The sequence below is a fragment of the Garra rufa genome, chromosome 24, assembly GCF_049309525.1.
Source record: "Garra rufa chromosome 24, GarRuf1.0, whole genome shotgun sequence".
NCBI lineage: Eukaryota > Metazoa > Chordata > Actinopteri > Cypriniformes > Cyprinidae > Garra > Garra rufa.
The window spans coordinates 35,995,592-36,010,269 of NC_133384.1; the positions used below are offsets into that span (position 1 = coordinate 35,995,592).

The 14,678-nt window shown below is 36.3% G+C and overlaps 1 protein-coding gene across 1 annotated transcript in view; it reads right to left on the minus strand.

The window, feature by feature from the left end:
* ntn2 (netrin 2) overlaps positions 1-8,565 on the minus strand; it is a 33,497-nt gene extending 24,932 nt beyond the window's left edge. The window contains exons 1-2 of the mRNA XM_073831057.1: positions 8,414-8,565; positions 4,872-6,110 (exon numbers count right to left, since the gene is read on the minus strand). Of these exons, the coding sequence (XP_073687158.1) occupies positions 4,872-5,901 (1,030 nt within the window). The 5' untranslated portion in view covers positions 5,902-6,110; positions 8,414-8,565. The remainder of the gene's footprint in view (positions 1-4,871; positions 6,111-8,413) is intronic.
* Between the last annotated feature and the right edge of the window lie 6,113 nt (positions 8,566-14,678).

Sequence of the window (14,678 nt, forward strand, 5' to 3'; positions counted from 1 at the left end):
CGGCGGGAGTCCTTGGCGTGTGTCGAGGCGAGAAAACGAGCGAGTGGAGCGTGTAGTGGGGGTCAGGCAGAGACGGGGCCACCAAACCACAGCAGATGGCACGAGGAGAGACAGAGCCAGAGGTGAGAGGAGACAAACGCAGAGAGCTGCCAATCAAATTCTGTGTTTCATTAAGAGAAAAAAAAAATAAACTCTTAGAGACGTGTAGAAAAGCACACGGGAAAAAAAGACAGAGCGGACAGGAAGAATTAGACGAGGCAGATAGATTTATGGGAGACATTAGTGATACTAATGAAGTGTCAGGACTGCCCAACTGGAGCATTTGGACACAATATATTTCTTCCTGACACAAAGATTAATACATTTACACCATTCAGCTAATTTTTCGTTCAGCAATTATACTGCTGTCTGATAAGATAAGATAAATATCTGCAGCTGCTACTGATCTTCACCATATGGAGAGATGTACATCTGCAGAGAGTTGCTGGAATCCTTATAGAAACTACTGTGTTTTGGTACAAATGTTTTTTCCACAAAATTTTAGTAACTTTTATAAAATGTAATTAAAAAAAATTATGATTAAAATTAAATTAAATTAAAATAAATACTGTAAAAAGTCTGTGTTGATAAATAGGTGAATTATTATGATTATTTTCTGATAATTTTCTGCACAGTTTAGCACACTACACCCGTCAAAAATACTCGCACTTCTGTTTCTGCTACACAGCACTGCTCTGCTTCAGCAGCCGGTGTGAATTCAGTGTTAATATGGCCGCCAAAATAAATAAACTCTGCTTTCGCACGTGTGTAAAATAGGCCTAGTATTCTCACACTCCTGTCAGTAGCGTTGGGCTCTAAACATGGGCAGTTCAGACGTGGTCTAAGAGAAGAGGTTTATGTAAAGATTAACATACTGCAGGACAGACATACACAAACACAAATGTCGGTCCTGCGCTCGTGTGTCAGTCTGTATGTGTTCAATGGAATGTATCCAGCATTAATACCGATACAGGCAAAGTTATGCTCATAAATCAAGTTCAGATGTGAGATGCAATGAGAATTAACCTCAACGATTTTTGCCAAGAGATTATTTCGTAACACCACACTGCAGCTCTGTTCTAAAACACAGTGAGCTGCCTAACTAGACAGCAACTCCAGAAGATTGGCAGCATAATTATTTTACTTAATTTGGATTTATCTTTCACAGAAGAGCCAATTCCAGAATACACTGCAACCAGCTCCAGTGGAAAAAGTTTTTAGTTGGAAAAAGTTTTGGTTTGGTTTGGTTACTAAATTTGAGCAAAAAATATAATTAAATGTACACTACCAGTCAAAAGTTTTTGAACAGTAAGCATTTGAATGTTTTTAAAGAAGTCTCTTCTGCTCACCAAGCCTGCATTTATTTGATCCAAGGTACAGCAAAAACTGCACAATTTTGAAATAGTTTTACTATTTAAAATAATTAAATAATTAAAAAAAATTCTATTTGAATATATTTTAAACTGTTATTTATTCCTGTGATTTCAAAGCTGAATTTTTAGCATCATTACTCCTGCCTTCAGTGTCACATGATCCTTTAGAAATCATTTTAATATTCTGATTTGGTGTTCAAAAAACATTTATTATTTTTATTATGTTGAAAACAGTAGAATTTTTCAGGTTTCTTTGATGAATAGAAAGTTCAGAAGAACAGCATTTATCTGAAATAGAAATCTTTTGTAACATTATAAATGTTTTTATCATCACTTTTGATCAATTTATTGCTCCTTGCTAAATAAAAGTATTAATAGGGGTGGGCGATATGACCTAAAATTAATATCACAGTAATTTTTATAATATAATAAGTAAATGGTAGGTATCCTTATAAAAAGAGACATGGGAGAGTATTAAGCATTCTCAACATATTTATTTTGCAAAAAACCTAAAGATCTTACTTAACAGTGTACAACAAAACAAAAATTTTTTTTTATTGAAATTTAGTTTCTGCAATATTTAAAACCTTTAAATAACTGGGGGAAATCAACCCATAGCAACAGTTTAAAAGTAGACCAATTCTGTGGGGAAAAACGCGGACTTGGCAACCCTGTATCCACGAGCTGCTGGAATTAATGTCATTGCACACATGAGTACGAAATTTTCGTCCGAGATTTTTGCACGTAAAAAAAAAAAATACAGGTTATGTTAATCGAGTTTACATACTGCCTCTGAAACTTTCGTCCGTCATAAAAAAATTCTGATCGTGTTTGATTTTCTGCATTTTCGCATCCATAATAAGCATTTTGATAAGGACGGCGAATATGAGAAAACTAAAAAAAAAAAAACGCACACAAAAATCTCGTGTACAATGACCTTTAGATTTGAATGATCACGGGTCGAAAGTAAAGAGAGATGACAAAAATAGACTGGAGGATTTGCTGCAATCTTGTACTCACTGACAAATATCTTTTATAAGATGTGCTTTATTTTAAAATATATTCAAATAGAAAACAGTTATATTAAATAGTAAAAATACTTCAGAATTTTACAGTTTTTGGTGTACTTTGAATCAAATAAATGCAGGCTCAGAAAGCAGAAGAGACTTCTTTAAAAACATTAAAAAACTTTTGACTGGGAGTGTCAAATACAATTCCAGATTTTCAAATAGTTGTATCTCGGCCAAATATTGTCCTAACAAACCATACATTACTCCAAAGCTTATTTATTCATTGTGTATAAATCTCAAAATAAATAAAAAAAATAATTAAATAAGTAAATAATTAAATAAATTAGCACAATAATGATAATATCATGTATCAGTGATCTCGCAGGCTGACGATAGCACCAACACTACTGTAGCGTGTTACTGAATCACCCTTCATGCATCCTAGGTGTAGATGACTTCCTTCTTTCAGATGAATACAATCAGAATTATATTAAAAATAATCATGGCACTCCCAAGCTTTAATATGGCATAGACTGTTTTTTCCATCAGTCCAAAACAAGTCCAATAAAGTGCATCGATCCATAATAAAAAAGTGCCTCACATTGCTCAGGGGGGTTAATAAAAGCCTCCTGTAGCGAACCGATGTGTTTTTGTAAGAAAAATATCCACATTTTTAAACATTAGAATCACTTTAATCTAAATTGCGCTAACAGTTTTTTTTTTAACAGTACACAGAACCTGCTGCTTTTGGAAAGAGGCGTGGCAGGGACTGAGCTGTTCGCCAATCACAACACAGTGGGACAGTTAACCAATCACAACACATTTGGTTTTTCAGAAGGCGGGCCTTCATCAAACCCGGGACTAATCAAACCATTTGTGCCAGGCTGGGGAGAAAGCTATTGTAATAATGTAAATTATGTAAAAATGCTACTGTGAGTAGGATTAATTTCTTACACAGCTCATCCAACCCTTCGTTGCTAGTTCCAAAACGTCATTTTAGACCTAGTAACGAGCCGTTGATAGCAAACTAATGCAGTTAATAATGAAGTTTAGACAGACTGACAGACAAGCAGACAGGCAGAAAGAGCGAGGGAGAGAGAGATTAAGTGCATGAATTACCTCTCTCAAGTCTGTGTGTCTCTCAAAGGTGACTGGCAGCATCGTCTCTGCTAACAGTTAAACTTTAAGTCCATTTTCTTCAAGACCACGCCGTTGTTACCTCGCGTGTGAGAACTGTCATGTCATTTTTAAGTTGTTCATCGTCAGAGCAGCACTAACAACATTAGTGCGAATGCTAACGTGTGTTATAACTGTATGTGCGTGCATCTGTGAGTGAGAGAGAGCGAGAGAAATAGAGTTTGTGCTTTCCGTACATAATAAAACGTTATTGTGGAAAAAACATGGAAATTTTATCCTGTTGTTTACTGTATTTATTTGTTTGGCCAGTGTCATTGTGGGGTTTGGTTATTTTGCTGTTTTGGGCTGTAAGGACCTTTAAAATAACTGAAATAGTGTGGCGAAGTGATATAGACATGTAATGTGGTCAAAAGCTGCCTGGAACTACATTTGCCGTGCGTTTCCCTGAAAATAATGCACACCTCTAGAATGTTCATCAGCCAATCAGATTCAACCATTCAACGGCCCCGTTAGCCTGGAAAAATCCAAACCCTAATCTATTAAGATTAAGGGTCTGGCATCGAGCAATGAAAAGTGTCTAACTGGAGGGGCGGCACCAAGCATGCATTTGAAACTCTCAATGCACGCAATTGGATAACACCACGACCAATCACTAAGTTTTCACTAAGCCCCATACGCTTAGCTACCAGCGGAGCTAACTGATGGATTAAACTCTTGCCGTATCCAGTCGGCAAAACAGCAAAAAAGTCCTTCTTACAAAGGAACGATTCGAGCTCGGTTTTCTGTTCCTCTTTTATATGAAAAGCCAAGTCTAACTCGTTCATTGTAGAGGCCGAAGCCGTTTCAAACAACTGGTGTTCATCTGTTTACTAATGATTCTGGATGTCGGAGCGCTGTCGTCATCAGCTTAGCTCGCCTCTGGCCCGCCTACATCAGATACACCGATTTTATTGGTTCCCAGAACTGCTTACATAATGCAGTAATGTGGATCATTGCTCGATGCCAGAGTGTCTTGCAGAGACAATTCAAATTGTGCTCTCGCGAGACCTCTGGATTTCCAGGGTACGGCCCCGTAGTATAAGTGAAAAATAATGCGTTTTTTGAACCACCAAGCATTAGAGCATGTTCTAGTGCACCCCCAAAACAAAATAAAGACTTTGCAAAAGAGCATAATAGGATCCCTTTAACACCAAAAGAGGGTTTGCGCTGGTACAAGCTGCAAGTAAATCTGGCTCTAGGTTATGGAACAGCTAACGAAGATTAAACAACTACCACATTTCAAAAAGAACACAGCCGTCTGTGTGGGACTTACGTAAGCACTCGTTGGCTTCTTTCGCCGTTGCGCGTTGCCAGGGCCGGTCGTAGTGAAACGGTTTGCAGCGGTCACACTCTGGACCCTCAGTGTTGTGTTTGCATTCGCACACTAGTTTCCCGTCCTTCTCTCGGACACACCTGGAGGCGTGGCCGTTGCATTTACACCTCCCGCCCACTTGAAAGTCGCCTACCGCGTAGTAATAAGTAGGCAGCGTTCCGGGAGGCCCGAGTGGGTCTTCGCTCTCACGTCCCGACATGGGCAGAGCTCTAAGATGCTGCGGGCGACTGAAGACGACTCGAATGTCAGTAACCGTCACCCAATCCTGAAGAACAGGGCTCGAGTCGAAGTCTTTTCCAGAAGGGCGTCCATCTAATGTGCTAAAAGCGATGAGGCCGCCAGAAAGCGGGTAGAGATCGGTATGTCCATCCGTGCATAAAGCTTCCTGCTCGTTCTGCTTAGTGATCGCCGCTTTGTTGGGACGGTTGTACATGCGGCGGCATTGCGACGAGTAGAACTGATAAGGCGTCCAAGTGCGGCCATAATCCATGCTCTTATAGATGGCCAAGGATTCTGGACGAGGGGAACAGAACTGCAGGCTGACGTACGTGATCTCAAACTTCTTGCCGAGCGACAGCGTGAGCGTCACGTTGAGTGGCGAGCCTTGCAGGTTCTCCGACTGCCAGCAGGTGAGGTTGTGGGCGGAGTTTAGATCGGTGAGGTAGGAGGCAGGGTGGGCGTGGCGAGGGTCCGTCGCATCGCAGACCTGGCACGTGCGCACAGCGGGACGGTCATCGCGTTCTACTAAACTGCAAGAGCGAGACGCGGGCCGTCCACATATACTTGATACACTGACCTCCTGGCCGAATGCTGCATTGATAAACTCTGGGATGCATCGGCGGGCGGCGCCCGTCTCGTCATAGCAGGGGTCCGTCGGTGTCACTTGAGACCCGGCGAATGGGTTCGGACTGTGACTGGAGGCCCAGGGAAGCAAAGCAAGCAGAGAAAGCAAGTTCTGAAAACTCCACATGATGTCACGGGAGAGAATGATGAATGTGGGATGGGGAAGGGAAGGAACGTATCCAGATGGATGGGTTGAGAGAGAGAGGGGGAAGTCAAATAAACAAATATGGCTTTAGCGTCTCTTCAGACTGGCGTACGTGTGATATCTTGGTAAGACGAACCGGCCAGAAAACGTCCAGTGGAGAGACGACTTTCCCAGCTCTCGGCAGTGTGTGTCTGGAAATGGAAAGGCACAAAATGTCAGCAATATTCATGCACCGTAAGATTTATAGTGTAGTCTAAGATACTTCAAAGAGAGCATGTTTAAAAATGAATATGTTACTGCAATGATACTTTAACACAAGTGAAGTGCATTGAAGAAAAAAAGGGAAAAAACAGGGCCTAAAATAACTTTTTTTAACAAATAGTCAAAATGTAAAAAAAAAGAAAAAAGACTAAATTTAAAATTAAATAAATACAATAAAAAATCAAATTAAATAAATAAAAAGAATTAATGTACTTATTAAAAAATAAGTACATTGAAAAATAACTAATAAAAATAAAGTACAATTGAAAATAAGTTTAAAAATAACTGTTAAAAATAAAATACGTAAAATAAATGTAAACATAAACAAACAAACAAACAAATGGAGAGTTACATACAGTATTCAATTAGTTTTGGACCAAATGTTGGTTTGTAGTTATTGATAAACTCACAGCACTAAATCAAATAATACTACACTAAAAAAGGGATATTGAACAGTAAGCTGTTCAATATATGTGGAGTTGAAGTCAAAAGTTTAAATACACTTTGCAGAATCTGCAAAATGTTAATTATTTTAGCAAATTAAGAGGGATCATGCAAAATGCATGTTATTTTTTATTTAGTATGGACCTGAATAAGATATTTCACATAAGAGACGTTTACATATAGTCCACAAGAGACCCTGTTCAAAAGTTTATATCCCTTTGATTCTTTTTTTCTTCTTCTGGTTTTGTTTTGTTTAATGATAATTGTTCATGAGTCCCTTGTTTGTCCTGAACAGTTAAACTGCCTGCTGTTCTTCAGTAAAAATCCTTCAGGTCCCACAAATTCATTGATTTTTCAGCATTTTTGTGTATTTGAACCCTTTCCAACAATGACTGTATGATTCTGAGATCCGTCTTGTCAGACTGAGTACAACTGAGGGACTCATATGCAACTATTACAGAAGGTTCAAACGCTCACTGATGCTCCAGAAGGAAATACGATGTATTAAGAGGTGTAAAATCTTTTTGAATTTGAAGATCAGGGTATATTTGACTAATTTTGTCTTCTGGAAAACATGTAAGTCTCTTATGTAGCTTCTGAAGGGCAGTACTAAAAAAAAAAAAAAAAGATATTTAGGCAAAATAAGAAAAATGAACACATCCTCATTCCATTCAAAAGTTTTCACCCCTGGCTGTTAATGCATTGTGTTTCCTTCTGAAGCATCAGTGAGTGTTTGAACCTTCTGCAATAGTTGCATATGAGTCCCTCAGCTGTCCTCAGTGTGAAAAGATGGATCTCAAAATCATACAGTCATTGTCGGAAAGGGTTCAAATACACAAAAATGCTGAAAAACCAAAGTGTTTGTGAGACCTTAAGGACTTTTCTAAAGAACAGGACAAACAAGGGACTCGTGAACTATCACTAAACAAAAATCTGTTGATCATTCAAGTAACAACACCGTATTAAAAATCAAGTGTATGTAAACTTTTCAACAGGGTAATTTTTATAAATTCAACCCTTATTTTCTCTTGTGCAAAAGTGTATATGTAAACATCTTCTATGTGAAATATCTTATTCAGGTCAGTATTAAAGAAAAAAAAAACATGCATTTTGTACGATCCCTCTTAATTTGGTCAAATAATTAACAGATTGCAGATTCTGCAATGTGTATGTAAACGTTCGACTTCAAAAGTTGTTTGGTAGTTTTGAATACTTGGCAGCTGAAACGTTTTGCAATCATTTGTAAAATTCGCTGTCATGATGCTACTTTGATGTGTGCGAATGCCAGGACATCGCTATGCAGTTGCAAAGGTATTCTAATTAGATTTTAGTCTCGCTATACAGTGACTGCTCAAGTCTCTAATATAACTTCAATGTGCATCTGTGGGTCTTTTCACCCATTTATGGTGCTTCAGGTGATCACTTAGTAAAGCAACAGCACATCTTTTCTCTTTTCCCATGATTTGAGGAATTCATTTCAAGAGCACAAATTAGAGCGACGATTGTGCAAGTGTGTTTTGAAACACTCATTTATAGACATTTCAGCCATTTTAGGAAAGCCGTGCATGTAGAAATACAGTGCAGCTGTTATTTGATGGGTTAATTTTGTCTTGGTAAACACATGCTGAGATTCTTCATGTTTTCTTGGGGAGTTTGGGCCGTTGGAGGCCAGGGGATTCGAATGAGAACATTTAATAGAACGTTTCTGAGCACAGATGCTTTTCTAGATTCATAAAGCAGTAAAACATTGATATGTATCTTGTTCTAAAACAAAAAAAAAGCGTACTACCTCTACTGCTGGAGGAATCGGCGGTCACAGTCCGTTCCGCATCCTATGTGCCATGTTCCAGACAGACACCGAACAGATAAACCTGATACTCTCAAACTCTCCTGACGCTTCGATCCGCAAGTCGACGTGCATATGATCTGCCGGGAGGGAATCTGATGAGATCCGCACGCTGTTTAGAGTTAATGAGAAACAGTTTGACATTAGCGTGTATCTGAGCCGAATCACACTTCTACAGCACTACAAAGAGCAATGAACCATGAAACCAGAGTAAAACTCCTCTCTTAGGACCTGTCACTGCGTGTGTGTGATGTGAATATCAATGCGGCTCTTTCTGCTCGGGCCCCTTTGCAACGGTACAGATGGACCCTCAAAAAAAACTGTAAAAGCTATATGCGCAACTTATACATTTGATAAAAAGCTAAATGAATTGTTATTATTTTGCTAAAAAACAGATTAGGAATTGGTTCAGATGCGTACAGGCTGTCACTCGTCCCATGCAACTACAATGAAGCTGTCAAGCACCAAAAAAGGCACAAAAGCAACTTAAACCCTCATGAAAGTAGTCCATACGACATGCGTTTGCTGAGAATTCATGATTGAATCATTTGAGTCAAATCTTTCAAATGATTCATTTGAGCAATCCTGACACCAAACTGAATCAATTTTACATTTTTTCAATTTTATTACACTTTTAAGGTGTTTGTGTGCTCTTTTTTGTTTTTGGATAAGCATATTCCCGCATTAGTATTATGAAGCTACAAAGCCTGTTTTTTTTTTTTAGAAGAGAACTGCAGAGAGCATATGTTTTATATGAAGACACACTAAGCTCTGAATAGCCCTTTTTTCCTCTGTTTCTGTCACATTCTACTGAACTCTCTTTCTTTCTCTTCACACACACACACATCACTTCAGTCACACATCATCAAACACCAAACAGAGAATTAAGCTCATTATTTGACCCTAACGCTGTCAGTCGAACTCTCTCACCCCCACCTCTCTCTTTCTCAACCACGCTCGATCACTCTAACATAAACACAGAGAGAAACACGCATAAGGAGCTGTGCAAGTTTAACCACTATTCAAAATGTGCTTTTTTTGTTGCAAAAACTGAATTGCAAATTATCAGTGTAATACTTTGACTAAAAAAGCATGCATTTAAGAGTACATGCATTGTTGCTAGTTTTGAGCAACAGAAATGCATTTTTGAAAATAAATCCTAAAACTTTATTTATTTTCCAGAATTGCATAAAAAATGTTTGGAGACGTTTGGACCCCATTGTATGCATACACACATATTCTGATTGTGTGGTCTTTTAGTGTTTACACAGTGTGTGTGTTTGTGTCCATGCCACAACATCATTTACTGACGGATCCGTCAGGTTCTGAGGAAAAGAATACACATCTCTCTGATTCACACACACACACACACACACACACACACACACACACACACACACACACACACACACACATCAGGAGCATGAGACAGAAATAGGTGAAAGGTTTAGTGAGACAAAAAGGGACAAATATGGACAGAACGGAGGAAAGGGATGGTATGTGGGGGGAGAATAAAAAAGACAGATAGTGGCTGAAGATAAAGGACGTCAAAGTAGAAATGAAATATATGAGAGAGTGAACGAGAGAGAGAGATAGATCACAATGAAGAATGGACGTCTCTTTAACAGAATGACTAAATATGGAGAGTCGAGTTTCTCCATCGAGCATGTGTGTGTGTGATGACAGAATTCATCAGAATTGAGACATAACACAAGTACACAAGCTCAGATGTCAGCTAAATACGCTTCAGATTTAAAGGTGAAGTGACATTTCTTTCCATGGCAAAATATTTTATTGTATTCCAGTGTAAAAAGTCAAATATAAAAATAACTACTGTTTCTTTAACCTTTCATCAAATTATAACTTGCTCTGCCTCTAAGATGATTTTCCTTCACCAGGGCTTTACAGAATAATGGATAATGTTAACTAATAGCCAAGCAAGTATTTGTGACCCTGGACCACAAAACCAGTCTTAATAGCATGGGTATATTTGTAGCAATAGAATTGATTTTTCTTTTATGCTAAAAATCATTAGGATATTAAGTAAAGAGCAGGTTCCATGAAGATATTTTGTCAATTTCCTACTGTAAGTATGTCAAAACTTAATTTCTGATTAGTGATATGCATTGCTTAGAGGTTCATTTGGACAACTTTAAAGGCGATTTTCTTAATATTTGGATTTTTGTTGCACCCTCAGATTGCAGATATTTCAACCAGATATTGTTTTATATTCTAACAAACCATACATCAATGAAAGCTTATTTATTCATCTTTCAGATGATGTATAAATCTAAATTTCTCAAAAATGGACTCTTATGACTAGTTTTGTAGTCCAGGGTCACATTTAGGCATTGTTTTAACAAACTCAAATTAAGGTCCAGGGTTATTATCATTAACTAAAACTGTTAAAAATGTTAACTAAAGTAAGTTTAAATAAAATAAAAAATATAAAAACTAAAACTAAATGAAAATTAAACATATTGCCCTATCAGCTAATTGACATAAGTTTAGAAGCATGAAAATTACTAACTAGAAATACATGTAAACTAAAGTTAATCTAAATACAATCTAAAACTGGAATGAAAATAAAATAAAACCTAAATAATAATATTCCCTAGTAAAAAAGTAATAGATTTAAAATGCATTTATTTTATACTAAGTCTAGTTTAAATCTATTAACATATTTACTGACATATCGCTTGAGACTGATTAAAAAATTGTAATTAAACTTTATTATTATGTTTGAGTACTACTTGTGCACAATGCACATTTCTTAATATTAAGCCTATAATATGTTTTAATATCAGCATTGATGGGGATTGTTTGATCTTTAAAGGTATACTTGCAATAGTTCCACTTTAGCACGCACAATCAGATTAAGTATATCTTCAGTCGGACTTCAGCACTTCTTCTGCACAATTAAAGTGCATTAAATCCAAAATTAGTTAGCAGACTTGAAATATATCAGTTTAGTATACTAAAAGTACAATTGCAGGGTATTTTTAATAAGTACATAATATGTAAATGTATTTGTAGTATACTTAACATGAAATAAATATATTTAAAATACATTGTAGTATATTTATTTTTCACTAGGGTTTAAAAAGCACACAAAAAAACTGTAGTTTGGATGAAACTCCAAGATCCAGTCAATAATGGATATGATTTTATATGATTAAATATCTCCTTCATTTGGAAATGCATCACATTATAGGAGTTAAATGGGCTGCTAATGAAGTTTAATGTTGATTTTAATGGGAAAGAGAGTGAAAAATCGGTCTGGACAAACTAATCCAGAGCGTCTCAGCAGAGAATAATCACATGTGCATCGCTCATCCAACTCCCTTCTTCAATACCAATTTTCCTTTGAGAACTTCAAGATTGCAATAACAAGATACGACAAAAGAGGCGTGCTCGCTGTCAGCATTACTTAATCCAAAGAAAACGGATTATTTGACCTAACACATGGCGAAGAAGTGTTGATAGCTACAGATTTCTGCACTACATTTCTTTCCATGATTTAAGATTATTCGAGCCTCAGGCCCAGTCTGGGTTTTTTGTTTTATTTCCCCACTTGTTTTGTGGTCCAGCAGGTGAAAATGGTGCATCTGATACTACGTAACAGCACACTCTCCTGATTTAAGGAACCGTTCATGCCTTGGATGGTTAAAACTGATTAAAAAGTCGCATACAGCAAGCCGACAAGTTAATTGCATGACTACAAATGTGCGAGTGGAAAGAAAACCGCCTGGTCAAAGAATGCAGCCACTGCGACCAGACCCTTCCCTCACACACACGGACCAAACCCAGCCCTTACTAAAACAGCAAAACCTGATCCTAACCACACACACGCACGCTCACAAAAACACACATGATGACCCGGTCATGCATTGATTGCTGATTTGAAAATAATTTGAAGATAATTTGAGAATCTGTGCAGCAATACATCATGCGTTGCATCACACTTCTGTGATTTTACTTTGGGGACAGAAATGCTGCCAGACACTCACTAAAACTAAACCTTTTGCCTCCAAGATAAAAAATGATGCATACAACATGTTTTTTTAATTCTAAAAATGCAAAGACATAGCTTTGCTATTGCTCTCTGTATTAACTCTCTGGTTGTGCTCGGATTCCTGTCACACCTTTGATGTTCCCAGTCAAAATGACCAGACAAGTGCTTATTATCACCAAACATTGGATGCAATCTTTTTGTCAACTTGTTTTTTTTCCATTTAGTACTGGTTTTGTGTTTCTATTTGCATCTGATTAATTGTAGACCTCATTTATCTGAAAGTAGGCACCTCATTTTTTGAGTGAAAATAGCAATTTTATTAATCATTTTCACAAAATGAGAAAAAAGTTTGAAAATTTGCACTATTTTTCACACTAGTGTACTTTAATGGTTAGTCGGGAAGTTTGCTTTCAAATGCTTTTATTTTGTACAAAATTGCAAAAAGTCAAACTTCTGGTGTTCCCGGTCAAAAATGACCCGACTCCAAACAACTGCTTATATATCTCCTATTATGCTATATTATCACCAAATATTGAATTCAATCTTTTTGTGAACTTGTTTTCTTTCATTAAAGACTGGTTTTGTGTTTCTATTTGCATCTTATTAATTGTAACCCTCAATTATCTGAAAGTAGGCACCTAATTTTTTTGAGTGAAAATAGCATTTTTTATTAATAATTTTCACAATATGACATAAAAAAGTTTGAAAATTTGCAGTTTCTCACACTAGTGTGCTTTAATGGTTAATCGGAAAGTTTGCTATTAAATGCTTGTATTTTGTACAAAATTGCAAAAAGTCGAAATTGAGATTCTTACGTCATATGAAAGCTGAGTAAATAAGCTTTTCATTGATATATTGTTTGTTAAAATAGGACAATGTTTGTCTGAGATAACTATTTGAAAACCTGGAATCTGAGGGTGCAAAAAAATTTAAATATTGAGAAAATCGCCTTAAAAGTTGTCCAAATGAAGTTCTTAGCAATGCATATTACTAATCAAAAATCAAGTTTTTATATATTTATGGTAGAAAATTTACAAAATATCTTTATGGAACATGATCTTTACTTAATATGCTAATGACTTTTGGCATAAAAGAAAAATCTATAATTTTGACCCATACAATGTATTTTTGGCTATTGCTACAAATATACCCCAGCAACTTAAGACTGGTTTTGTGGTCCAGGGTCACATATATCTCTCATTATGCTATATTATCACCTAATATTGGATTCTATCTTTTTGTTTCTATCTGCATCTGATTAATCGTAGGCCTCATTTATCTGAGAGTAGGCACCTAATTTTTTGATTGAAAATAGCATTTTTTATTAAGAATTTTCACAATATGACATAAAAAAGTTTGAAAATTTGCACTGTTTCTCACACTTGTGTGATTTAATGGTTAGTGGAAAGTTTGCTTTAAAAAATACTTTTAGTTTACACAAAATTGCAAAAAGTCAAATTTGTGGCGTTCCTGGTCAAAAATGACCGGATTCCAAACAATCGCTTATAAAACTGTCAATATGCTATATTATCACCAAATACTGAATTCCATCTTTTTGTCTTGTTTTCTTTCATTCAGGACTGGTTTTGTGTTTCTATTTGCATCTGATTAATCGTAGATCTCATTTTTTTTTTTAAAGAAAAAACATTTTTTATGAATAATTTTCACAATATTAAAAAATTATTAAAATTTGCACTGTTTCTCACACTAGTGTGATTTATTGTTTAATCAGGACGTTTGCTTTTAAATGCTTTTATTTTGTACAAAATTGCAAAAAGTCATACTTGTGGTGTTCCTGGTCAAAAATGACCGGACTCCAAACAACTGCTTATATATCTCCTATTATGCTATATTATCACCAAATATTGGATTCTATCTTTTTGTCAACTTGTTTTCTTTCATTAAGGACTGGTTTTGTGTTTCTATTTGCATCTGATTAATCATAGGCCTCATTTATCTGAGAGTAGGTACCTCGTTTTTTTAATGAAAAAATCATTTTTTATTAATAATTTTCACAATATGAGATAAAAAATGATGAAAATTTGCACTGTTTCTCACACTAGTGTGCTTTCACGTTTAATCGGGAAGTTTGCTTTTAAATGTTTTTATTTTGTACAAAATTGCAAAAAGTCAAACTTGTGGTGAGGTACCTCATTTTTTGAGTGAAAAAAGCATTTTTTATTAATATTTTTT